This window comes from Phacochoerus africanus, chromosome 1 (assembly GCF_016906955.1).
Source record: "Phacochoerus africanus isolate WHEZ1 chromosome 1, ROS_Pafr_v1, whole genome shotgun sequence".
Lineage (NCBI taxonomy): Eukaryota > Metazoa > Chordata > Mammalia > Artiodactyla > Suidae > Phacochoerus > Phacochoerus africanus.
The window spans coordinates 149,791,526-149,816,993 of NC_062544.1; the positions used below are offsets into that span (position 1 = coordinate 149,791,526).

The window sequence follows — 25,468 nt, forward strand, 5'->3', positions numbered from 1 at the left end:
TTGAGCCTGGAAATTCAGTGCCTCCTCATAACCCTACTTTCCTTTCAGCTCTTTCTCTTCTCCTTCCTATACCTGCCCCGTCCCACCTGCCAGAATAGGAAGAACGAGAGCAGAGACGGAGACCAGAACTGAGGGCCCTGCAGCAGCAGTTCACAGGAACAAAGACAGGATACAGAGCTGGGCCAGGCCTGACAATCTGGACGAGGCCTAGGTAAGAGAACAAGTTGGTCCTTGCCTGGTCAGCCCTTGTTGGTACCTCTAAAGCATCATGGGCCAACAGCTGCCACCATGTAGCCTTAGCTGATAACAAGTCACCAGTGGCTCATGCCACCCCCTCAGGTCAGTCTTCTGTGGGGCCACTGATTTGCCTGGCTCCATTCCAACCACCTGAGCACTGGAGCAGCTGCCTTCTGGGCCTTCCCACAGCTCATTTGCTGGTTGTTTACTTTAGCCAAGGCAGTAACCTATCATGTTTGCAGGTCACCAAAGGACCCTTAAGGGATGGATTTGGTCTGCACAGCAGAGATAAGAGACAAGAACAAGTCCAGTAGCAGAAATGCTGAAATAAACACCTGTCAACAGGTCTTACTTGGATCCTGCCAGGGACGAGGTTGTCTGAGGTGGTGAATATGAGCTGCTTGGCACTGGAGGTCTCCGGGGAAGCCAGGATCACCTTCCCAGTTCCAGCTCCATCTGGGCTGGTCAGGATGAACTGCTGCTTGGGGGATCCGGAGGCGTCCACTGCGGTGACTATCTGGATCTTCTGTCCTGTCTGCTGGTCTGTCACGATCTACAAGACACAACACGGAGGCTGCTCTCACGGAGCATGTGCGGCGGCTGCCAACGCTGTCCCGGAGTCAGTGCTGGTCCAGGACACAGTTTCACCAGTGCCGGTGAAATGAGAGAGAGAAAACAACAGGGAGCTTTTCAGAAACAGTTTTCATAAAGCTAATATTATTCTAGGATGGTATCATCCCTACTATTTTTAGAATTAAAATACCCTATGGAAGTGGGGAGAAGGGAAATTGCATGAAACTTCCAGTGACAAGGTAAGTACTAGGGATGTGATGCACAGCATGGTGCCTAGAGTTAAACTCTGCTGCATGGTGAACTTGAAAGTTGTCTGGAGTAGACCCCCAAAGTTCTCATCACAAGGAAGAAACATTTTTCCCTTTTCTTTTTTTCTGTATTTATATGAGATGGTGGATGTTAACTAAACTTACTGTAACAATCATTTCACAATATAAGTAAGTCATTATGCTATACATCCAAATCTTAGTGCTGTGAATCAATTACAGTTCAATAAAGGCCCTTTCTGTTATGAAATGAAGACAATAATAAATAGTAGATGATAAGTTTAACTGAAGAAAAAAAAAATTCTTGCCCTAGAATAACTGTGGGCAATCCTGTTTTTGAAATGCTACTACTCAAAAATATCCAAAAACCTGGAAATGGATGCTTTAAAGAAGGGCTATTTCTGGAGTTCCTATCGTGGCGCAGTGGTTAACGAATCCGACTAGGAACCATGAGGTTGTGGGTTTGATCCCTGGCCTTGCTCAGTGGGTTAAGGTTCCGGCGTTGCATGAGCTGTGGTGTAGGTCGTAGACGTGGCTTGGATCCCGCGTTGCTGTGGCTGTGGTGTAGGCTGGTGGCTACAGCTCTGATTAGACCCCTAGCCTGGGAACCTCCATATGCCGCGGGAGTGGCCCAAGAAATGGCCAAAAGACAAAAAAAAAAAAAAAAGAAGGCCTATTTCTAAAGGGAAGGTCCTATAAATAATCCTGCCTTGGAGTGACAGAATACAGAGAGTCCCTTGCTGACACAAACCTAACTTCTCCCACCTCCTGACTCAGAAATCTCTAAGGACAGAGATGACACCTGAGTCAGAATTGAATCCCTCAGGGCCAGCATGGGGCCTGCCACATGGAGAGAAGATGTTAATAGAAGATTGTAGAAGTGAAATAGGAGGGAAGGGGGCAGGACACAACCCTTAAAGAATGACATAGCCCTTGAGGATACAACAAAAACTGGTTAGAACCAACTAGGTCCAAGATGGCAGAAGATTTCACTTCCAGTGGGCCCTAAGCCTCATTATGTGCTCACTGTAATATATTAGCATCTAAGTGACATACCCATAGACGCCATAACAGTTTCAAGGCCAAAATACCATATATCATGACTTAAAAGGCCAAAAAGTGGGCAGTGGCCCAATTCCTGGAAATCCCTGCCCCTTTCCTGAAAAAGCTGGGGTAATCCCCTGCCTCAGCCCACCTATCTCACCTTTTGAGACAGACCACATTCTGTCTACAGAATTTGCATCTCCCAGGACTCTTGCCTTCTGAAACGGCCCACACTCTAACTCTCTCAATAAATCTACTTCTTACCCATCACTCTGCCTCTCACTGAATACCTTCGGCATTGAGACATAAAGACCTAAATTTCAGTAAATCCTGAGACCAGGTGTGTGGTTTTAATTAGAAGACAGTGGGTTCATGTTTCCCCAAAAAGAGATGTTTAAGCCCTGACTCCAGGACTTACAAATGCGATCTTATTTGGAAATAGCCTTTGCAAATGTAATTAAGTTAAGAGATGCTATACTGGATTAGCGTGAACCCCAAATCCAATGACTGGTGTTCTTTAAAGGCGGCCACGTGACAACAGAGGCAGAAACTGCAGAGACATGGCTGCAAGCAAAGATGTTCCCCTAGAACCTTAAGAGAGAGAGCCTAGCCCTGCCAACCCCTTGATTTTGGGTTTCTGGCCTCCAGAACTTTGAGAGGATAAATTTCCATTGTTTTAAGCCAAGAGTGTAATAATTTGTCATGGCAGCCCTAGGAAACAAATACAAAAGGCAAACTTTATTTAATTTCTTTACTTGGAACAAATAGTCATATTCCTTGACTGCAAACAATAGCAAACTGGGGGCGGGTGTGTGTGTGTGTGTGTGTGTGTGTGTAAGAAGGGACATCGTTTTCCCTCTGACTTTGAAGGCTTCCATAGCTTGGCTACAGTCAGGGCTGCTTTAAAGCTGGTTTTGAAAACATGCGTTCAAAAGCATTTGTTCCAATGTGACTGATATATTAATATTAGAAAACGCTCTTGAGTATAATGTGAATCCTGGGCTTATTTATACACGATCTGTGTGGTGAGAAATGCCAGATGAACACAGAAAATGACACCTGGTGAAGCGAGCTGTGTGGGAGAAGCCAGCACTATGCACAGTAACACCAGGGCTGCTCTACAAGAAAGATAAGGTTTCTGTCAAGGTAAAGTGCAGCATTTACTGTAGTCATCATGAATCTCCTAACTGCAACACACATAAAACTGCAGTTTTCACTAAATCTATACCTATTCTTTAATATGTCAGCAATGGCTTCTGAGTGTTGTCACTAACCCCACCTTTTCCCATAAGCCCTGTGATTTTCAATGCACACTTTTGCACAGGGTGGGAATTTTCAGGAATGCGCATGCCACATTATACCACTGCTGACAGTACTCTACCAGCCCACAGCAATCCTAGATCTACCCAGAAAGGACCTCAGTGTGACCTGACACAATGCCATTCTCCCCCATTTACCCACTCTCTGCTCCAGCCAGGTTGGACCCATTATTTCTATTGTAAAGAGCCTACAAATGGACAGCTTGAAGGCAAAAAGTAGCCACTAGGTAACTTTGTTTGATTTCCCAAAATCTAATATAAAATATTAAAAAACCCAACTCAGTTGATGCCAACATCAAATAATAGAATATTTCCCATAAGAATCAGATTTACAGTTCTTTTGATAAACTAGAAGCGCTGGCCATCTTGGGCCTGACTTTCCCCATGATACCAGTTAGCTGGGTGTGTCAGCCCTTTTAGCTGGGACATAGCTCTCTGGTTCATCCAACTCCTACCCTGCCCTCCTCCTCCACTGCTACCTGATGCTGTAAACACCTGAGTCTGTGATCCTGAGATAGGGCTTTGCAGCTAGAGCCACAGATGGGACGCTTGCTCTATTGCTTCCCAGTTGCTTCAGCTTGGAGCCATTATAGGAGCTTTCTGAGCCTGTGCTTATGTATCTATGAAAAAGGATGACTAGGAAAGTACAATGATGTGTGTGAATGTCCTTGGTACACTGCCCAGAACGTAACAGAGCCTTGATGAGAGTACCTCTTCCCTCTCGGCTCTCAAATGCTTCTCTCCATACGGGGAAGTCTTGTCTTGTCCCTTTCATCTCATCACATCTCCCCCACTGAGAAAACTAGGGCTTTCCACTGTGGCTCACTCACTCTTTCATTCATTCCTCAATACTCACAAAGAATGTGTTCCATGCCAGGTACTTGGCTAGAACACAGGAATTATGGAGGTGATGCCTGCTTTCATGAAGCTGTTAGTTTAGTGGAAAAAACTAGCAAAAAAACCAAGTAAACAGACCAACCAGTAAATAATTTAAGTTTATGATATGTATCATGCGGGAAAAGATCATGTTGGGGTAACAATAACAGAGGTACTACTTAACCCAAAAAGGAGAGATCAGGGAACACCTCTGTGATAAGGGGACATGTAAAACAAGATTTAAGGCTGAGAAGAAAGCAGCTGGATAAAGGTTTAGAGAAAACTGTGTGCTAAGCACAGGAAATGCTCTGTTGTACGGAAAGCCCTAAGAAGACAAGATTCGTAAAACTGATGTACAACCCAAGGACCAAGAGAGAGAGGTGGGCTGGCTTTGCTGGGAGTACGGATTTCATTCTAAGTACAATGGGAACCACTCAAGAAGTTGTTCCCTTCCAGAACCAGGTCTCCTGATTTCTTATACTTTTTGATATCTATCTGATTTTATATACATATACACGTGCATCCCATATACATACATATAGATTTTTATATAAAAATATAAGAGTTCCCATTGTGGATCTGCAGGTTAAGGACCCAACAGTGTCTCTGTGAGAATGAAGGTTTAATCTCTGGCCTTGCTCAGTGGGTTAAGAATCTGGCATTGTTGCATCCGGCATTGCAATGTAGGCCTCAACAGTAGCTCCAATTCAACCCTTGGCCCAGGAACTTCCATATGCTGCAGGAGCAGCTGTGGAGGAGAAAAAATGTCATAATATTACAGGTCATTTTATATTAGAGTGTAACAAAGAACAAGAGCAAAGATGTTAGAGTTACAACTTAAAAGGTAAGAGAAATCTATTGAAAATTTTTTTGACCTATACAAAAAGATAAATGAAACAATTTCTTTTCTTTTTAGGGCTGCACTCACAGCATATGAAGTTCCCAGGCTAGGAGGCCAATAGGAGCTACAGCTGCCATCCTATGCCACGGCCAAAGCGACGTGGGATCTGAGCCACGTCTGTGACCTGTACCACGGCTCACGGCAACATCACATCCTTAACCAACTGAGGCCAGGGATCGAACCCACATCCTCATAGATCCTAGTCGGGTTCGTTAACCCCTGAGCCACACTGGGAACTCTGAATTTTTTACTAAAAGTTTAACTCATGGATTATCAAGAAAAAAAAAGACTCAAATCAATAAAATTAAAAATGAAAAAGGAGAAGTAACAATGGACATCGCAGAAATACAAAGGATCCTAAGAGACTACTGTATGCAACTATACACCAATAAAATGGAAAACCTAGAAGAAATGGACAAATTCTTAGAAAAATACAATCTTCCAAGACAAAACCAAGAAAAAATAGAAAAGATGAATTGACAATCACAAGAAATGAAATTGAAACTGTGATTTAAAAACTTCCAACAAACAAAAGTCCAGGACCAGATGGCTTCACAGGCAAATTCTATCAAACCTTTAGAGAAGAGCTAATACCTATCCTTCTGAAACTATTTCAAAAAATTGCAGAGGAAGGGATACTCCCAAATTCATTTTATGAGGCCACAATCACCCTGGTGCCAAAACCAGACAAAGATACCACCAAAAAAGAAAACTACAGGCCAATTTCACTGATGAAGATAGATGCAAAAATCCTCAACTAAATACTAGCAAACCGCATCCCACAATACATTAAAAGGATTGTACGTCATGATCAAGTGGGATTTATCCCAGGGATGCAAGGGTTCTTCAATATCTGAAAATCCATCAGTGTGATAAACCACATTAACAAATGGAAGAATAAAAACCGTATGATCCTCTCTATAGATGCAGAAAAAGCCTTTGACAAAATCCAACACCCATTTCTGATAAAAACCCTTCAGAAAGTGGGCATAGAGGGAACCTACCTCAACATGATAAAGGCCATATATGACAAACCCACAGCCAACATCATTCTCCATGGTGAAAAGATGAAAGAATTCCTGCTGAGATCAGCAACAAGGCAAGGATGTCTGTTCTCGCCACTACTATTCAACATAGTTTTGGAAGTCCCTAGTCATAGCAATCAGAGAAGTAAAAGAGATAAAAGGAATCCAAATTGGAAAGAAAGAAGTAAAACTATCACTATGTGCAGATGACATGATACTATACCTAGAGAATCCTAAAGACTCTACCATAAAACTGTTAGAGCTCATCCATGGATTTGGCAAAGTCACAGGATACAAAATTCATTCACAGAAATCGACAGCATTTCTGTATACTAACAAGGAAAGATCAGAAAGAGAAATTAGGGAAGCAATCCCGTTTACCATCACATCTAAAAGAATAAAATATCTAGAAGTAAACCTACCCAAAGAGACAAAAGACCTGTATTCTGAAAACTGTAAGACACTGATGAAAGAAATCAAAGATAACACAAATAGATGGAAAGACATACCATGCTCTTGGATTGGAAGAGTTAATATTATCAAAATGACTATACTACCTAAGGCAATGTACAGATTCAATGCAATCCCTATCAAATTACCAAGGACATTTTTCACAGAACTCAAAACAAAATATTTTAAAGTTTGTTTGGAAGCACAAAAGACAGAATAGCCAAAGACATCCTGAAAAAGAAAAATGGAGCTGGAGGAATCAGGCTCCCGGACTTCAGACTATACTACAAAGCAACAATCATCAAAACTGTATGGTACTGGCACAAAGACAGAAATAGAGATCAGTGGAACAGGATAAAAGTCCAGAATTAAACCCACACACATATAGCCAACTCATCTATGGCAAAGGAAGCAAGAATAGACAATGGAGAAAAGACAGCTTATTCAATAGCGGTGCTGGGAAAACCGGACAGCCACATGGAAAAGAATGAAATTAGAACACTCCCTAACACCATACACAAAAATAAACTCCAAATGGATTAAAGACCTAGATAGAAGACCAGACACCATCAAACAGAGGAAAACATAGGCCAAACACTCTCTGACATAAAGCTCTGAGCAACATCTTCTCAGATCTACCTCTTAGAGTAATGACAGTAAAAACAAAAATAAATAAATGGGACCTAATCAAACTTAAAAGTTTCTGCACAGCAAAGGAAACCCCAAACAACACGAAAAGGCAACCCACAGAATGGGAGAAAATCTTTGAAAGTGATTCCACTGACAAGGGATTGATCTCCAAAATTTATAAACACCTTCTGCAGCTCAATACCAAAAAAACAAACCACCCCATCAAAAAATGGGCAGAAGGTCTAAACACACAATGCTCCAAAGAAGACATACAGATGGCCAAAAAAAGACACATGAAAAGATGTTCAGCATCACTCACTATTAGAGAAAAGCAAATCAAAACCACTCTGAGATACCACCTTACACCAGCCAGAATGGCCATCATCAAAAAGTCTACAAACAATAAGTGCTGGAGAGGGTGTGGAGAAAAAAGAACCCTAGTACACTGTTGGTGGGATTGTAAATTGGTGCAACCACTGTGGAAAGCAGTATGGAGATGCCTCAGAAAACTAAACATAGAACTACCATTTGATCCAGCAATCCCACTCCTGGGCATCTACCCAGAGAAAACCACGACTCGCAAAGACACATGTACTGCAGTGTTCACTGCAGCACTATTTGCAATAGCCAAGACATGGAAACAACCTAAATGTCCATCAACAGAGGAGTGGATCAAGAAGAAGTGGTACATATACACAATGGAATATTACTCAGCCATTAAAAGGAACGAAACACTGGCATTTTTAGTAACATGAATGGACCTAGAAATTATCATGCTAAGTGAAATCAGCCATACAATGAGACACCAACATCAAATGCTTTCACTGACATGTGGAATCTGAAAAAAGGACAGAATGAACTTCTTTGCAGAACAGATATTGACTCACAGACTTTGAAAAACTTATGGTCTCCAAAGGAGACAGTTTTGGGGGTGGGGAGATACGCTGGGGTTGTGGGATGGAAATCCTATAAAATTGGATTGTGATGATTGTTGTACAACTATAAATGTAATAAATTCATTGAGTAATAAAAAAATAAAGTTTAACTCACAGGTATATAGTGTTACTCACAGGCAAAGATCAAACAAGTATCTTCTTCGTTTGTCCGTATTAATCAATACCTATACATTCATATGGATAAAACTTTTGTCAAAGCTTCTTACCTTGAATAACATAAAACAGTGTTTTCTAAATACATTTAAGGTTTAAGCGAGGGAGTGATGGAAAATGCTCTGCATTTTAAAGAGATCTTCCTGGATGCTGGAAGGAAAAAATATAGAACAAAACAAGTGGAAGCTGAGGAGCCGTTAGGATGCCACTGGAGTGGCCCAGGTGAGTGTTGAGGGTGGTGGCCGTGAGTCCAGAAAGAAGAGGGACAAGTGACAGCAGGTGCAGGTGGGGAGGGAGGTGAGCACTGGGGAGAATGAGGAGTCAGAGGTGACTCGGGTTTCTAGCCTGGCAATAGTGGTAGAGGGACAGGAGTTGGTAGGAATGCCGAAATCTGTTTCTGGTTTGCCAAGTATGATATGCCCAAGGGAATATGTCAAGTAAGCTACCAGACAGATGATCCTGGAGCTCTAAGTATACATCAATTCTCAACTTCAACATGTAAAGAACTTGGGAGTCATTTTTCCATCCTTAAAATAAGAACAAGCTAGACAAACTGAAAATCACAATGACTTGCTTGGGCTTAACAGAGAACTGAGCTTGCAAGGCAAACCAAAGTTTGGAGAAAAGTGAATCCACCAAGTCTGAGATCTGTGTACATGGATCAAATGCCAAGCTGGTACCATACAAATGGTAATTACAATGAAACTGGAGACCTAGCACAGACTAGCATGGGGGTTACAGTCACAGAGCGCCTCCAGGAACTCCACTGGTTCTCATGGTGAAGAGATGAGGAAGATCCCCTGGAGGCTCTGGCAGGGGAAGGGGAAGAGTACTTCATGTGAAATGAACTCAAGTTTTCATACAACAAAGGTCTATTCCCCAGGAGAAAAGACCTCAAGAGGGTCTCATCCTACCTAGAGAAAAGGTGTTTCTTTAAACCAGGCATCTCTATCCTTCCTTTCTCATCTAAGTGGGGGCAGGGGAAATTGAGAAACACTTGTGAAGGTTAAAGCCCAAGGATACAGTAAAATAGTAAGATCTCATCCTAAGATTATGGCCTGTTTCCCCTCCTTCACACTTTACCACCATACCAACAGGGTTCCAATATAATAACAGTGGATTACAGCTGAGCTTTAAGACACAGACTTCTGAGCAGGAATATATCTAGGGAAATCCAAAGTCAAGAGGAGAGACAAAAAGACATTAGAGGAACCTGAAGTCTCTGGCACCCACAGGTATAGCAAATATTAAACAGCTCAACTACTAGCCATATTAACATAAATCCTCATAACAGAGGCTTATTTACCTCAATTCCTTTTACCTAATGTATCCAATATTGTCTGACCTTTAACAAAAAAATTACAGGGCATTCCAAAAGATAAGAAGAACAATCTGAAAAGACAAAAGAAGCATCAGAACCAGACTAGGTTGGGAAAGAGGAGGGAAGTGGGCAGGGCACAACCATTTAAAGAATGACACAACCATTAGAACAGAATCCAAAAAAGAATTGGTTAGGACTTTCTAGGCCCCAAACGGTGGAAGGTTCCACTTCCAGGGGACCCCCGATTCTCATTATACGCTCACTGTAATACATTAGCATCTAAGTGACATGCCCACAGGGTGTTGTGACACTTCCGAGGCCAACCATAAAAGGCCAAAAAGTGGGCAGTGGCCTAATTCCTGGAAATCCCTGTCCCTTCCCTGAAATAGTTGGGATAATACTCTCCCACACTGGCCTACGAAACTACCCAGCCCATAAAAACTCACTAATCCATATTTCAGGGCTGCTATCTCGCCTTCTGAAATAGACCACATTCTGTCTATAAAATTTGCATCTCCCAGGACTCTTGCCTTCTGAGACGGCCCACACTCTCTCTCTCTCTCTCAATAAATCTACTTCTTACCCATCACTCTGCCTCTCACTGAATACCTACCTTCTGCATTGAGACATAAAGACCTGAATTTCAGTAAATCCTGACACCAGGCGTGTGGTTTTAATTAAAAGACAGGGGGTTCTTGGGATGGAAATGTTGTAAAATTTGGTCGTGATGACTGTTGTACACCTATAAATGTGATAAAATTCATTAAGTAATTAAAAAAAATGAATAAGTACAAAAAACAAACACAGGGGGTTCAAATCCCAATCTGGGTTTTGGCTGGGTTCCGAGTCCCAGCCTGTGGATTCAAGTCCCAATCTGAGTTGTGTGGTTTCAGAACTGTCAGATAAGGAATTTAAAATAAACAATGATTATTATTTTAAGACCTCTGAAGGAAAAAATACACAACAGGCAGGAACAGATGAGAAATGTAAACAGAGGCAGAAATTCTCAGGAAGGAGGAAGTGCTAGAAATAAAAAATGTGGAGTTCCTGCCATGGCATAGTGGATTACGAATCTGACTGCAGTGGCTCAGGTCACTGCAGAGGTGAGGGTTCCATCCCTGGGCCAGTGCAATGGGTTAAAGGATCCAGCATTGCCACAGCTGTGGCACAAGTCAGCAGCTGCAGCTCGGATTCAATCCCTGGCTTGGGAACTTCCACAGGCCATGGGTGTAGCCATAAAAAAACAAACACACATGTGACAGAAATGAAGAATGCCTTGATGGATTCATAAGTACAAATACAAATTTGCTTTTTTGGGAAACAAAACAAATACAAAGAGCAAAACCCAGAACAGAATATCCAAGAACTATGGTACAATTGTAAGAGATAACATATGTATAACTGGAACACCAGAAGGAGAATGAGGACGAAATATGTGAATAATGGCTGAGAACTTTCCAAAATTAATGACATATACCAAACCACAGAAAACAGCAAGTGGAACAAATACTCAAAAATTACATGTAGGAGTTCCAATTGTGGGCTCAGTGGTAACGAACCCGAGTAGTACCCATGAAGATGTGGGTTCAATTCCTGGCTTCACTAAGTTGGTTAAGGATCTGGCACTGCCATGAGCTGCAGTGTAGGCCACATGCTGCAGCTCTGATTTGACCCCCAGCCTGGCCACCTTCCATATGCTATGGGTACGGCCCTAAAAAGACAAAAACAAAACAACAACAACAATACATCTAGGTATATCTTATTTATAAGGCCAAATACAAAGATAAGAAGCTTAACGCTCCCTGTTGAAAACGAAGGAAGAGTTCCCATCATGGCTCAGCGGAAATGCACCTGACCAGTATCCATGAGGATGTGGGTTTGATGCCTGGCCTTGATCAATGGATTAAGAACCCGGCATTTCTGTGAGCTGTGGTATAGGTCGAAGACGTGGCTTGGATCCTGCGTTGCTGTGGTTGTGGCATAGGCCGGCAGCTGCAGCTCTGATTCAACCCCTAGCCTGGGAACCTCCATATGCCATAGGTGTGCACCTCCCCCACCAAAAAAGTGCTCCATTCTTCCTCTACCTCCTCACTTTGAACGCAATGCAGTCAGGGCACTGAATCAATTGAAAAAAAGAAAGAAAGAGAAAATAAAGAGATTTCTTTCTCATTCCCCCTTTCTGTTAGAAGTGGGAGGGAAAGCCACCTCACCTATACTGAAAAAAAATTAACATTTAGAGCTGATTCCTTTCTTTTATTTGGGGGGTGCTTTTTGCCATTTCTAGGGCCACCCCCGTGGCATATGGAGGTTCCCAAGCTAGGGGTCTAATCAGAGCTGTAGCTGCCGGGCTATACCAGAGCCACAGCAATGCAGGATTCGAGCCATGTCTGCAACCTACACCATAGCTCACGGCAACGCCGGATCCTTAACCCACTGAGAAAGGGCAGGGATTGAACCTACAACCTCATGGTTCCTAGTTGCATTTGTTAACCACTGAGCCAAGATGGGAACTCCTAGAGCTGATTTCTTTTTAGAAACCATGCAAGACAAAAGATAAGAGCAAAATATTTCAAATGTTGTTTCAATAAACCACCAAACTTGAATTCTATATTTTACAAAAGTATCCTTCAAAAGTGAAGGAGAGTCCATCAGTAGATGAAATGGATCAACAAATTATGGTATATACATAAACGTAATATTACACAGTCATGAAAAAGAATGGCATACTGATGCATGCAATAACACAGATAAATAAACATTATGTTAAGTAAAAGAAGCCTGACACAAAAGGTCACATGTCATATATGACTCCATTCTAAGAAATAAACAGAACTGAGAACCTGAGACAGAATGTAGATAGCTACTAAGGGCTATGGGGAAGTAGGAACTAGGGAGAAACTGCACAATGGTAAAGGGTTTTACTTTGGACTGACGGAAATATTTTGGAACTAGAGAGAGTTGGTGGTTGCCTAACATTATGAACTTATTAAATACCACTGAACTGTTCACTTTTTTATGTAAAAAATTTTTTTTGGCCACTGCAGTAGCTTGGTGTGGGATCTCAGTTCCAGACCAGGGCTGGAACCTGAGCCACAGCAGTAAAAATGCTGAATCCTAACCACTAGCCCACCAGGGAACTCCCTGAACTGTTCACTTTTAAATGGTTAATTTTATGTCATATGCATTTCAAGGAAAATCACTTTTAGAAACATGACAAACAAGTCAAGGTGGAATAAAGATTTTCTCAGACAAATACTTAGGAAATTCATCACTAGCAGACATGTCCTGTAAAATGTGTACAAGGTTTTCTTTAGGTAGATGGTAAATGATACAAGTCAGAAACTTGAATCTACATAAATAATGGAAGAATACCAAAGAAGGAATAAGCAAAGGTGAAATTAAATCTTATTTAACAGTTAAAACTAAGTAATAATAGTAACAAGGTACTTGGTAATTACAGCAATGTATGTGGATAAGCAAAATCACAGCAATATCACAAGGGATGGGAGAGAGTGACTGGGGACACTCTGTGCTAAGGTTCCCATTATATGTGAAACAGAGTACCATCATCTGAGGATGGATCTAGATTAAAATGTATACTGTATGTGGCTCAGTGGTTAACGAACCCGACTAGCATCCATGAGGACGTGGGTTCGATCACTGGCCTCACTCAGTGGGTTAAGGATCTGGTGTTGCTGTGGCTGTGTCATAGGACAGCAGCTATAGCTCCGATTAGACCCCTAGCCTGGGAACCTCCATATGCCGCAGGAGCAGCCCTAAAAAGACAAAAAAAAAAAAAAAGAGAGAGAGAGAGAGATGAAATGTATACTGTAAACTCTAGGGCAACAACTAAAAACATTTGTAAAGAAGTATATTTGATACACTAAGAAAAGAGATAAAAAGGATCATATAAGTTGCTCAGTCAAAACTAGAAAATGCAGGAGTTCCCACTGGTTGAAAAGTAAATGAGGTAGCGGTACAGGAAAGGATGGAGAAAAGAGTACTTTCTTATAATTTTGTTTATTTGATTTTTAAAAATTTTTTAAATTCGTTTTTGGGTTTTGTTTTGTTTTTTTTTTTTAGTTTTATCTGTAATTTTTGACCGCATCTGTGGCATGCAGAAGTTCTTGGGCTAGGGACTGAACTTACACCGGAGTAGTGACCTGAGCCACAGTAGGGACGACCCTGAATCCTTAACCTGATGATCCACCAAGGAATAAAAACAAACAAACAACAAAAAAAAAACCAGAATGTTTTTGTTATATATAATTATATATGAACAGAAATGCAAATTACGGAGTTCCTGCTGTGGCACAGCAGAAAAAAATCTGACTAGTATCCATAAGGATGTGGGTTTGATCCCTGGCCTCGCTCAGTGGGTTGAGGATGCAGCACTGCCGTAAACCGTGGTGTGGGTCACAGATACGGCTCCAATCCTGTGTTGCTGTGGCTGTGGTGTAGGCCAGCAGCTATAGCTCTGATTCGACCCCTAGCCTGGGAACTTCCACATACAATGGGTTTGGCCCTAAAAAGCAAAAACAACAACAAAAAGAAATGTAAAATATACATAATGAGGTATCACTTCACTTAGCAAATGGAAAAAAGATTAAAAGTGTGTGTGTGCGTGTATTTTTTAATATAATAAAAATAAATATATAGCTAAGTGTGTGGGGAAAGGGTCACTCTCACACCAGGCTAGTGGGTGTATAAACTGGCAGAACCCCTTTAGAAGGCAGTGTGGCAACTACTGTCAAAATTACACACATCACACCTTTTTTTTCTCAGCAATACTACTTTGAGCAAATGAGTCTAAAGAAATACTCATGTGTCACAAATTAAGCAGGTAAAAGGTTATTTGTGGCAGCATTTACAAAATGGGATGTCAAATTGCCACTCAAGAGAAAGAGGCAGCTCTTTCTGTACCACTGGGAACCATCCCAAACAAGAGTAAGTGCAGAACAGCGTGGGCAGAATGCAGACAGGTATGTAAAAATACGCAGAACTGTTTCCATGTGTGCTTGCAGGTGCAGATGCACAGCCTATCTCTGAAGAATAAATAAGCAGTATGGTAACAGTGGTTACTCTTGGGAGAGGCATGGGTGATGGCAAAGAGGAGGGAAGGGGGACTTGTCTTTTACTCTGTCTTGTGTGACTTTGTTACGGTGTGCACCTATTACCCATTCACCAGGTACAAACAACTTCTAGGAATATCAGAGTGAGAAAGGAAACATCAGATGTTTGTGGATGGATTAAGGACAGAGAACAGGTACTGGCAGCTCAGAGGAGGATGTGCAGGAATAAAGAGCTGGAGAAGACAGAAGTAGGGAAGCGGGTGCTACAAGAGCCCAAGACGCACCCCCCAGGGACTGTAATAAAGATGTCAAACTTTTAAAAAACATACAAACAGCAGAAGTCTTTACTAGTAACGTGAAATCTCAGAATATAAAGTAGATTTTAAAAAGCATTTTATCAGGGAGTTCCCGTCGTGGCGCAGTGGTTAACGAATCCGACTAGGAACCATGAGGTTGCGGGTTCGGTCCCTGCCCTTGCTCAGTGGGTTAACGATCCGGCGTTGCCGTGAGCTGTGATGTAAGGTTGCAGACGCGGCTCGGATCCCGCGTTGCTGTGGCTCTGGCGTAGGCCGGTGGCTACAGCTCCGATTCAACCCCTAGCCTGGGAACCCCCATATGCCGCGGGAGTGGCCCAAGAAATAGCAACAACAAAAAAGACAAAAGACAAAAAAAAAAAGCATTTTATCATATACATGTATTTTTAAGCTCAAATGTAAACATTTCCTTCAGTCAAACAATGAATACAATTATGCTCTTTTGAACGTGAAATGGGGAGCATCTCAGGGAAACCTTAAAAAATCCACAGAGGTAGCAAAAGAAGCTTCAAGTCAAGATCTGCCCCAAACAGAATGCACGTGGCAATGTCACCAGTGACTGCCAGCGTGTCAAATTTGGTATATGACATGTTCAAGTGTGTTTTCTTTTAATCTATCTCAACTGCTTTGAAAGCTGGATTAAAAAATGAAATTTGAACATAATGTCTGTATAGTCCAGGCAGCAATAAAGAACACTGTTTGAAAACTACCAGCCTAGAAAGAATGCATATGATAAAAACCCATGAAATTTACTGAGAAGCTGGACTTTGTGATTGGATGGCTAATTATGACTCCTTTTATCTCTTCCATCTCCTCACAGTTTCTGCCCCAGATCTCTGTACCTAAAAAAACAGCAGCTCTCAACCCCAGTCACAAGGCCACCTCCCCCACTCTGAGAACTGCCATCCTTCCCATTTGGCCACAAAGCCCTTCTGTATTGATTAGGATGACATAATGCTGATGGACACAAGTCTATATATCAGATCAGCTCTCTGTTGGTTTGCATAACTAGATATGTTGGTCTTGTGTTGCCCAGCAACTTAAAATTTGCTATCATTATTAAAAACAATAAAAATACATCCTGGAATGTGAGAAAATAGCTATAAAGGACACAGTTGGGAAAACTATGATATTTTAGAATATGGACTACAGATTTTGATAATGGCATCTTCAATATTAAATTTCCTCATTTTGATAACTGTACTGTGATTATGTAAGAGAACATCATTTTTCTTAGAAAATATATACTGAAGTATCCAGGGCAGAGGCGTGATGTCTCCACACTATTCTCAAATGATTCAGAAAAAATAAACATAACAAACATTCAGAATGCTACAGCAAACAAGTGGTGAATCTCTATAAAGGGTACAGAGGATTCCCATATATTGTTTTTTCTAAGTTTGAGTTTATATGAAAATAACACATTAAGAAATTATAACATAGGAGTTCCCGTTGTGGGTTAGTGGGTTAAGAACCCAACATAGTGTCTGTGAGGATACGGGTTCAATCCCTGGTCTTGCTCAGTGGGTTAAGGATCCAGCATTGCCACAAGCTGCAGCAAAGGTCAGCAGCTACAGCTCCAATACAACCCCTAGCCTGGGAACTTCACATGCTGCAGGTGCAGCCATAGAAAGGAAAAAGTATATAATAAATAAAAATAAATTTAAAATTCTAACACAGATTTTAACATTTATTGATATCTACTTTCAATAGGTTCACAGGCATTATTATCTCTTAATCCTTTTATAAGCCTATAAAATAGATACTATTACTGTTTTCACTTTATAGTTATAGATGTTATGGAAACTTTCCCAGGGTCACACAGCTGAGTGGAAACAAGATTTCACCCTAAAGACTATTCCATTCAGAGTCAAAAGCTCCTACATGTTGCACAGCCTGTCACCACTAATGAATAATTTTCCCCTCACAACCTTATCACAGAAGCCACTATTTGGGTTTAAAGCACTGTTATTCATTAAAACATCAGCGAATGTATTCTCTTCCCAGGCATTAGTGAATTAGAGATCCATCACTGAAGCCACGGCTAGAAATGAAAACTTCTCTGAAGCCATCAGCACCATCATCAAGAACCCAGAAACCATCCTATAACCATATTTCCTTTAAAAAAACAAAAAAAACAAAAACCAAAAACCCAAACCTTAAAATACAGTCAGTTCAGGTGCACCAACTTTACTGACAGTTCACAATGAAAATATTTTACACAATATTTACTATATATAAAAGTGTTATCATTCCTAGAGAAACTGAAAGCTCCACATCAAAGATCTATTCTACAAGCCTTCTGCTCAATCAGTCTTACTGCATTCTAGTCAGGACAGTGGCTGGGTATCAGGTTCTCATTTGTTCTCTGATGGCTTTGAAACCATGATCTAACAGCCATGGTTAAATGTACAAAGTTAGCTCCTTTCCCAGAGTTGGGAGAGCTATGGAGGTGTTAGGATCCTGATCCATTTCCAAGTCATAATCAAGAAATAAGAATAAAATAAAAGAGAAAAAATAATTTAACTAGACAAAGTTTCTAATTCTGAGGAATAGTAAAACCTCATTAATATTGGACCCATTATTTCTGAATTCCAAACATTTGGATATGCGTTTCCCATTTGGTCTGAAGTTTAAAAAATGACAAGCATACAAACTTCTGTATTTATGATAAACAATTACGAAATACAGACATAATGGAAATGTTATTTTTAACAACTCATTTCTTTTATTAATTAAAACTTTTCTATGCTTAGCTGGTAATAAATACTCCATAAAAATCATTTTAAGAGTGGGCAACACTATAGAAATTTAATTATTATAGCATACTATTCACTCATACTGAGCTTGAAATAAACTGTAAATGAAAGCAATCCTTTAACTTACTCACTCAAATACCTGTCTACCTGGTATTCTCTTAAAATAGTTACATAGTGTTTTTTCTGCTGTCCATTTCTCCTCATGTTTTTCTGGTTTGGCCTTTTGATTTGGCTTTATAAATCTTTAATCTATGTGTGTCATCAATAATCTTCCCTTCTTCCTACTTGTTGACCACGACTTCAATACATATACCTTCTCTTTGTTCAATGGGCCAAAGGCAGGTTCAAAGCCCTGGGGAAGACTCAACTTCCCACAAGTGAATATCAATTAGTTAATAATAACAGTAATACTAGTAAATAGCAGTTATTATAATCAGTACATACTGAACAGTATTATGTGTCAAGCACAATTCCAAGCACTTCACAGGCAATATCCATTGATTCTTGACAATAACCTTATGAAATAAGTACTACTACAATGTACATTTTCTAAATGAAAGAAGTGAGGCAATGAAAAGTTAATTTTCCAAGGACAAAAAAGCTATAAAGTGGAGCGTGGATTTGACTTCAAGTGGGGGCCCATACTCTAAACTACTAGGACATACTGACTCTCTATTTTGAAGAACGTAACTTCATTTCAATAGTTTGAAGTGACAGTTTAGACTTTTACATTAAAAGTAAATAAGTTAGCTCAGAAAACGTCAGCTTTCTCTTCTTTTATCTTTTAAAGAATAACCAAGGTGATATGTACTCGATGCCCAAGAAGCAGAGCTCCTTAGTGAAACCCTTAGGCGGGTTTGGTTTTGGAGAGTATACAGGTGAGGCAGGGCTGCCCTTGGGCAGTGGCTGGAACCAAGTGGGACTAGTGCAGGTACCTGAATGCGCTGAGGTGAGGCTACCGCAGAGTCTGTGGAGATTATCTGGATGCGCGGGGAGGGGCTGGTCATCCCTGGAGATTCCGGCCGAGAAGTCTGTGTACGTGGTACCTGTGGGCGAGAAGTGGCCTGGATCACAAGGGGGCTCAGAAAGATGTTCAGTAATGGCCTGAGGAATATGTCTCTTGCTTTCACTGTGGCTTTGAGTGATAAATTTGTGTGGTTTGGGATGACAAAGGAATCAATGAGATACTGCCAGAGGATGATCCTAAGAAACAGCAAAATAGCTGTTTCTAACACAGAAAATGCAAGGAAAAACGAAAGGCATTTTTAGGTCTGCTCTGCTCTGCACAATATCAATAAAATAAAAAGCTACAGTAACTTTTTAGAGACAATCTTTGAACTTTTTCACTATCTCCAAAGCCAGCTGTAAAGTACTCCTTTAAAATGACAGTTTCCAGAAGAAAGTCTTTCATAATGCTGTAAAGGATAGCAAACAGAACCAGAATTACAATGGAAACTATTGGGACTAGTACTTATAAAAGAGTCTAGCAACCTCCCATCCCCACTGGGATGAAACTGGAAAAGGTTCATCAGTGACACAAGGTCAATACCCACCAACGTCAAGGTTCAAGGTTCTGAATGGTCACCTGAGCACCTGAAGTGAGAAGTTATCATTCTTCCTGGGATAAAAGTATATCATAAACCAAAGCTTTTCAAACTTCCAAAAAAACAGAAAAGGAAGCAACATTTTTCAGTTCATTCTATGAGGTCAGTATTATCTGATACCAAAACCAGAGAGACATCACAAAAAAAACTACAGGCCAATATTCCTTATGAATGTAGATGAAACAACTCTCAACAGAACACCAGAAAAATCAATCCAGAAGTATATAGAAGTATATAAAGAGTTATACACTATGATTAAGTGGGATTTGTCCCGGGAAGACAAGGTTGTTTCAACATATGAATCAAACACCATATTAAATTAACATCATATTAAAAGAACATATTAAAAGAACAGAGGGCAAAAGCCATACGATCATCTCAATCAACATAGGAAGCATCTGACAAAATTCAACACTCTTTCATGATAAAAACACAACAAACTAAGAACAGATAAGGAGTATCTATAACATACAGCTAATATAATACTTAATGATGGAAGACTTTAACTTTCTCCCTAAGAACAGAAACAAGAGAAAGAAGAGTGCTTTCACCTTGTCTACCTCTCATCATACTGGAAGTTCTAGGCAGGGAAATTAGGAAAGAAAAAGAAAACAAAGCAGTTAGATTTGGAAAGGAAGAAAGAAAACTATTTGCAGATGATACAATCTTGTACAAAGAAAATCCTAAAGAATCCAGAGAAAAACCATTAGAGCTAGTAAATGAGCTACAAGGTTGCAGAAGGCAAGATCAACATATAAAAACCAGTCTTCTTTCTATATGTTAGCAAAGAGCAATCAGAAAATAAAATTAAGGAAATGACCCCACTGACCATAGCATCAAATACAAGAAACTACTTAAGAATAAATTTAACGAAAGAAGTGTAGTATTTGTACACTGAAAACTGCACATTGTAAGACCTAAATAAATCTTTATTCTATGTGAATTCATGAATCAGAAGATTTAATATTGTTAAAATGTCAATTCTACCCAAATTGATCAACAGATTCAATACAGTTGCTATCAAAATCCCAACTGCCTATTTTTCATAAATTTACTAGCTCATCCTAAAATTCATGGAAATGCAAGGGACCCAGAACAGTCAAGACAATCTTGAAAAAGAACAAAGTTGGAGAACTTGCACTTCCTGGTTTCAAAATTATAAAGATAGAGTAAGGAGCTCCCTTCATGGCTCAGCGGTTAATGAACCCAACTAGGATCCATTAAGATGTGGGTTCAATCCCTGGCTTTGCTTAGTGGGTTAAGGATCTGGCATTATTGTGACCTGTGGTATGCTGCAGACATGGCTCAGATCCTGTGTTGCTGGGGCTGTGGCATAGGCCATTAGCTGCAGTAGATTCGACCCCTAGCCTGGGAACCTCCACAAGCAGCGGGTGTGGCCCTAAAATGCAAAAAAAAAAAAAAGAAAAAAAGATAGAGTAATCAGGAGTTCCTGCTGTGGCACAGTGGAAACAAATCTGACTAGTATCCATGAGATGCGGGTTCAATCCCTGGCCTTGCTCAGTAGGCTGGGGATCCGGTATTGCCATGAGCTGTGGTGTAGGTTGCAGACATGGCTCAGATCCTGCATTGCTGTGGCTGGCAGCTATAGCTCCAATTCAACCCCTAGCCTGGGAACGTCCATATACCATGGGTTCGGCCCTAAAAAGCAGCAAAAAAAAAAAAAAAAAAAAAAAGATACAATAATCGAAAGAGTGTGGCAATAGCACAAAAACAGACACACAGACCAATAAAACAGAACAAGGAGCCCAGAAATAACCCCTCACATATACGGTTAGGTGATTTTCAACAAAACTGCCATGACAATTCAATGAGGAGAGAATAACATGTTCAACAAATGGTGGTAACATAAAATAATGACACTGGACCCCTACCTCATGCTTTATGGAAAATTATCAACTTGAGAGAATTCTGGGAAGACGCACCAGGAATATCTCCCTACCTAAATCACAATTGCACTGGTGGAATCTGTCTGATACAATTATTTTGGAACTCTGGAGACTATTGGAGGCTTGCAACTTCTAGGGGAAGCCATGGACAATAAATCACACTTAATTTTCGTCAACTTCAGCTCCTAATACAGTAGCAGCTACCCACCCCCCAACCTTTACCCTAAAGCAGGCAGCTATGGACATGTTCCAGAAGCATCTTACACATAGCTTGTGGGAGTAAGGGCGGGCAAAAAGGGCCCTTGTCCTCTAAATACTGAGGATCTGTAGTTCAATCGCTGACTGCTTTCTCTGATCCCAGATGTGCGGACAAAGAGTAGCATCCATGGTTGTCGTACTTCCCCCTACTGTTACAAGTTCCTCCATCTCTGGCTGAACTGATTTCCAAAGGACTTAAAGGACGGGGTCATTTCTCCCCTGTTCCTATTTCTTTTCCCTCTTCTGAGAACCAGACATAAAAAACAAGGAAATATAAAAACAACTGCATATATAGGGAAAATTAGAAAGTGACTATACATGCTTCAGGGAAAGACAAATGTTTAAAAATGACTCTAGGAGTTCCCGTCGTGGCGCAGTGGTTAATGAATCCGACTAGGAACCATGAGGTTGCGGGTTCGGTCCCTGCCCTTGCTCAGTGGGTTAACGATCCGGCGTTGCCGTGAGCTGTGGTGTAGGTTGCAGACGCGGCTCGGATCCCGCGTTGCTGTGGCTCTGGTGTAGGCCGGTGGCTACAGCTCCGATTCAACCCCTAGCCTGGGAACCTCCATATGCCGAGGGAGCGGCCCAAGAAATAGCAACAACAACAACAACAACAACAAAAAAGACAAAAAAAAAAGACTCTAGACGACCTTAAGTTTACATGTCACGAAGCTCCTTGGCACAGAAACAGCTTTTAATGCCACCATCAACACAGTAACAAAAAACCCCAGCAAATAACTAGAAAGGAAGAGAATCTGATTTCCAGTTACCACATTGTTAGATTCAAAAGTCCAGTTTTCAACAATAAAATCACAAAGCATACAAAGGAATAAGAAAGTATGGTCCCACTCAAAGGAAAAAAACAAAAAACCCGCCCCCCTGAAATCATCCCTGAAAAAGCTCTCATGTCAAATCTACTAGACAAAGCTCTCATGTCAAAGCTACCTTAAAACAACTGTTTAAAAGATACTCAAAGAACTAAAGGACAAGATGTGGGAATGACAGAAAATAATAATGAACAAAATAGAAATGTCAATAGAGAAAAAAACTAAAAGAAACAAACAAACAAACAAAACTTGAAGAAGAAAATACAATAACTGAAATGAAAAATTCATTAGAGGGATTCAAAGGAAAAAAAAATTTTTTTTTTTTTCCAAAATGGCTGTACCTGCAACCTAAGGAAGTTCCTGGGCAGGCCTATGCCACAGCCACAGCAAAACTGGATCCAGACTGCATTTGCAACCTATGCTGCAGCTAGCAGCAATGCTGGATCCTTAACCCACTGAGTGAGGCCAGGGATCGATCTTGCAGCTTCACAGAGACTAAGTCAGGTTGTTAACCCACTGAGCCGCAATGGGACTTGACCAAAGGAAAATATAAACAAGCAGAAGAATCAGTAAACTTGATGGGAATTAGTCTGAGGAAGAGAAAGAAATTAGATGGAAAAAAGTGACCAGGGTATGAGGGGTCTGCAGGACACCAACAAGCAGACCATTGTGGGGTCTGGGGGAAGAGACAGGGGTGGGTGGGCAAAGAATACTGGAAAAAATAATGGCTGAAAACTTTTCAAATTTGATCAAATACATGAACATACACATCTAAGAAGTCACCAAACTCCAAGTAAGAGAAACTCAATACATATATGATCAAACTTTCAAAAGACAAGGAGGGAGTTCCTGTTGTGGCGCAGCGGAAATGAATCCAACTAGAAACTATGAGGTTGTGAGTTCAATCCTTGGCCTTGCTTAGTGAGTTAAGGATCTGGTGTTGCTGTGGCTGTAGTGTAGGCTGGCAGCTGCAGCTCCGATTGGACCCCTGGCCTGGGAACCTACATATGCTGCAAGTGTGGACCTAAAAAAGACAAAAGACCAAAAAAAAAGAAAAAGAAAAAAAAAAGAAAAAAAAGACAAGGACAAAGAGAAAATCTTGTAACCACTAAGAGAAAAGCAAATTATCATATACAAAGGACCCCCAATTAGATTATATGCAGATTTCTCATTAGAAACTTTGGAGGCCAAAAGGCTAATATAATCAAAGTGCTCAAAGAAATGGCAAAACTGTCCTTTAAAAGTAAGGGAGAATACATGGAGTTCCCATCGTGGCTCAGTAGTTAGCGAATCCAACTAGGAACCATGAGGTTGCGGGTTCGATCCCTGGCCTTGCTCAGTGGGTTAACGATCCGGCATTGCCATGAGCTGTGGTGTGGGTTGCAGACGCGGCTCGGATCTGGTGTTGCTGTGGCTCTGGAGTAGGCCGGTGGCTACAGCTCTGATTCAACCCCTAGCCTGGGAATCGCCATATGCCACGGGAGTGGCCCAAGAAATGGCAAAAAGACCAAAAAAAAAAAAAAAAAAAAGGGAGAATACAGAAAAGAAAATCATGGACTTGGAGAATAGACTTGTAGTTGCCAAGGGGGAGGGGGAGGGAGAGGGAGTGGGGTGGATTGGGGAGCTTGGGGTTTATAGATACAAACTATTGCCTTTGGAATGGATTAGCAATGAGATCGTGCTGTGTAGCACTGGGAATTATGTTTAGTCACTTATGATGGAGCATGATAATGTGAGAAAATAGAATGTGTACATGTATGTGTAACTGGGTCACCATGCTGTACAGTAGAAAAAAAATTGTAGTGGGGAAATAAATATTAAAAAAAAAGTAAGGGAGATTATAATACAAAAGGCAAAAGTTAAAAGAAGGAGAGGATTCTAAAGGCAGAGAAAAACAAAGAGTTAATTACAAGGGAATCCCCGTAAGGCTACGATTTCTCTCTAAAAAAAAAAAAAACCATTGTAGGCTAGAAGGGAGTGGGAAGATACATTCAAAATCCTGAAAAAGAAGGAGAAAACTGTAACCTAAATACTCTAACCAGAAAGACTATCATTCAGAATAAAAGGAAAGATAATTTCTCAGATAAGCAAAACCTAAAAGAATATAACAACACTAAACCTATCCCAAAATGAAAGACATTTGAAAGATCTTTTCTAAATAGAAAAACACATTACACAATTTAAAAAATAAAAAATAATTTGTGCGTGTGTGTGTGAAAGCAATGATAATTACAATGAACAGCAAAAGGATCATCATGAAGATGTAAAAGAGGGCATCAAAATCATAAAATGTGGGAGAGGGACGTACAAAAAGGTAGATTATTTTTTTAGAATGTGTTTGAGTCTATATGACTACCAGTCTAAAGCAAGTAGACACAGTAATGGGTTAACATATTTGAAAAATAGGGTAACCACAAATCAAAAACATGCATTACACATTCTTTACAAGGCCACATGGAATTTCTCTAGGATAGACCACATACTAGATAAAAAGCAAGCCTCAACAAATTTAAGAGGATAGAAATTATTTCAAGCATCTTTTCCGACCACGATGGCATGAAAACAATAAATCAACCAAAAAAGAGGAAGAAAAAAAAAGATTACATGGAGACTAAACAACATGCTAAAAAACCCAAGAGGTCAATGATGAAATCAAAAAAGAAATAAAAAAATACCTGGAGACAAATAACAATGAAAACACAACTATACGAAATCTATGGGATGCAACAAAAGCAGTTCACAGCAATAAAGGCCTTATTCAAAAAAAGAAAAATCTCTATTAAGCAACCTAACTTACCAACTGAAAGAATTAGAAAAAGAACTAAAGTCAGCAGACTAACACGCTGTTGGGTTAAACCTAAAGTCAGCAGAAGTAAGGCAATAATAAAGACCAGAGAGGAAATAAATAAAATAGAGATTAAAAAAAAATAGAAAAAAAAATCAGTTAAAACCAAGAGCTGGTCCTTTGAAAGGGTA

General features: G+C 40.5%; 1 protein-coding gene across 3 annotated transcripts in view; it reads right to left on the reverse strand.

Moving 5' to 3' along the window:
* The window catches only part of NR2C2 (nuclear receptor subfamily 2 group C member 2), a 115,480-nt gene that overhangs the window by 24,482 nt on the left and 65,530 nt on the right, over window positions 1-25,468 (reverse strand). For all 3 annotated transcript variants that reach the window (XR_007135085.1, XM_047781649.1, XM_047781657.1), the window contains 2 exons: window positions 18,832-18,942; window positions 590-790 (listed from right to left, as the gene is read on the reverse strand). Coding sequence is in view for 2 of the 3 variants with exons in the window: in XM_047781649.1 (XP_047637605.1) it covers window positions 590-790; window positions 18,832-18,942 (312 nt within the window). In the remaining variant the exon portion in view is untranslated. The remainder of the gene's footprint in view (window positions 1-589; window positions 791-18,831; window positions 18,943-25,468) is intronic.